Here is a 2,527-nt window from a genome sequence, read left to right as displayed (position 1 = left end):
GGATCAGCCAGCTGCCATAATCAAGAATGAGAATGGCATGTTCACAATACGGAACCCGGCGCTTCATCAAGCAGTTACGAGTGGTCTAGCCTTGGGTGGTTATCGGCAATTCGGTAATGTAAGCTATTATACGCCACAAGAAGCTGCCGCTGAGGCTGTTAGAGCAAATCAACTGCAGCAACAACAAAACGCTACTAATCAAGTGATTTCGACAAACCACAATGGAGACGGCAGTAGCACATCTTCGTCATCGGCCTTTTCATATTTCTCGAATACCAGCTCGAATGCAAGCAGCGGTAATGCGCCAGCCTCCTCGTCTTCATCGGCCGGCAGTGTGGGTGCCAGTACAATCGGCAACACACACAACACCATCAGTATTAGTTGTACCAGCATAGATGAGCACGGGGGCAGCACATCTTTAACTGGTAGTGGTGGCGGCTTGACCGGTGACGCGGCTGTAATTGCACGACCGTCGCCACAACCAAAATGCATATCTGCCATTGGTAGTGAAATAAAGAACGCACAACAGCAAAAGCAGAAATGCAAAGAGAGCACGCCGCAGTGGCCTTCGTTCGTAGGTCAGGAGATGCAAAATCCTGGAATTCCGGGAGCAGAAAATTGTGAGTACATGAGCATTTCTTTTTTTTTTGGTAATTGACGCCGAGAGCTTTATTGTTGATTTGTTTACAACATTACTTTATTTATGCAACAACCCAGTAGATAATTTCAGGAACTAAAAGGCCCTTCAACTCTGCTTATGTAATACTTGAATGGCGCCTTATTTGTTTACATTTGTTCTGTTCTTATTTATATTCGTTTGTTCATGAATTAAAACATTTCTTTGTCGTTGTTTATCGTATCGGTATCGGCCGATTCTTTGCCTATAAGCCGATTAATCGGCATCACTATCTGAAAATAATTGGAATCGGTGAAACTCTACTTGCAAACGTTTTGGTACAGCGAACATATCCAAGCAGAAAAAAAAATCCGAAAAAGGAATGAAAAGTAGATGAAATGCGGGTTTTTGTCCGTTTACCGATTCCATTTTCGGATACTTAGACGATCCTTTTTCACATTAAATTGTGTTGCAGAAATGTATGTACAGGAAAGTACCGAAAATGCTTGTTGTTTTTTTTCTGAAATTTTTCGTTCAATACGCTTTCCTTCTGCACGTTACAGATGCTTTTTCATAATTCGAAAATATTTAACAAAAATAACGAATCTTTTTATTGAGTCTGACGGTATTCGAACCCGGCCGGCACCTACAAAAACTTAATTTTCTGTACGTTTCCGGATACGAAGAATATACGGTACGTTTCTCTGTCGGCTGGGCACACTCTTTAAGTTAACGGCTATTTGAAAATTGACATTTACGCGAAATTCCCGCTTTTACAATTTTTATGTAAGTTGTGTGCAATAATAGAATGGTGTTCGCTCGAAAATCGTGCCGTTGTAATTGGTCTGCAAAACTGCAGCTGCGCAAAATGCGAAATATTTGGGATGATGTGGCCACTGAAAATCAATCGAAATTTTGTGCAACGTACAGTGAAATTATACTAGGATACAGTGGAAACCATCTGGCTGTGCACGCACTTTGCGAACGCCAAAGAAAAATCGAATTCATCGAACTCCGCTGTGCAAGCAGAAAATCACTTCCGGGGAAATGTATATCAACAAGGACAGCATCTGATTTGAGACTCAGCGTATATAAGATATACCGGACACTTACTTTCAGAAGTGTTAAAACAAACGGTCCCAAATAAATTCTGTTTACTGATGATTAAATTTTCACTGCGGAATAATCGTTCAAAATAAACTGAACGATAGGGTGTATGCTTTTCGTCACAACGTACGTTCAACCTGACCATGTTGCGAACTTAATTTTCACAGATGATTGGCCATCTTGTACCCAGACCTCGATCGGCGCTATGCCTTGCACTACTCGACAGTCAAGTGCTGGGTCTTCGGAGCGCGCTTGTGCGAGCCGTGGAAAATTTCCCGTAGTATGAGATACTTACTGCAATCGATGAGTTGCCAAGCCGACTTCATAGCTGCTGGAAGGCAAATGGCGGCCATTTCGAAAATGGTGTTCCACAATCTGTATCCATTGGGTTGTAAAATAAGTAGAAAAAAGTTTTGGAAACGTTCACCCGTTTTTACTTTGCCACCATGTACCAAAACATTTGTTGTACCAACTAGTAAAACTGTCAAATAATAAAAATATGACCAGGGCGATTAGGATCCACTTTCCCAAGTATGCAATTGAATATACGTGGTTTCTTTTGTTTTTATTTTGTTTAATTTTTTTTTGTCAAACGTCTGCAGAATTGGTTCATCCAAAATACCGTTCAGGCAAAATCCTGATGTATTCTGCAATCACCATGTGAACAGCCAAAACTTATTTTTCGAATGTTCGCTTTTCAAAAATAAAACACTACCTCCAAGGTCACTTTGCATGCATTGGCTGGGGGCTTGGGCGACTATTTTCCGAAATATATCAGTGCGACAGACTTTTCGAAACTACTTG

At 41.1% G+C, this 2,527-nt stretch overlaps 1 protein-coding gene across 1 annotated transcript; it reads left to right on the top strand.

Annotated features, from left to right (window-relative positions):
- Nucleotides 1–37: 37 nt before the first annotated feature.
- LOC108355221 (putative protein TPRXL) lies at nucleotides 38–620 on the top strand (the record flags this gene model as incomplete). Its single annotated transcript, XM_017606388.1, has 1 exon — nucleotides 38–620. A coding segment is annotated over exon 1 (583 nt), but the record flags the coding sequence as incomplete, so codon positions are not given.
- Nucleotides 621–2,527: the final 1,907 nt, after the last annotated feature.

This window comes from Rhagoletis zephyria, unplaced genomic scaffold (assembly GCF_001687245.7).
Source record: "Rhagoletis zephyria isolate East Lansing unplaced genomic scaffold, Rhagoletis_zephyria_1.1 Rzeph_scaffold_43546, whole genome shotgun sequence".
NCBI classification, from domain to species: domain Eukaryota; kingdom Metazoa; phylum Arthropoda; class Insecta; order Diptera; family Tephritidae; genus Rhagoletis; species Rhagoletis zephyria.
Note: the sequence above shows the minus strand (reverse complement) of the source record. Positions and strands in the feature narration are given on the sequence as shown.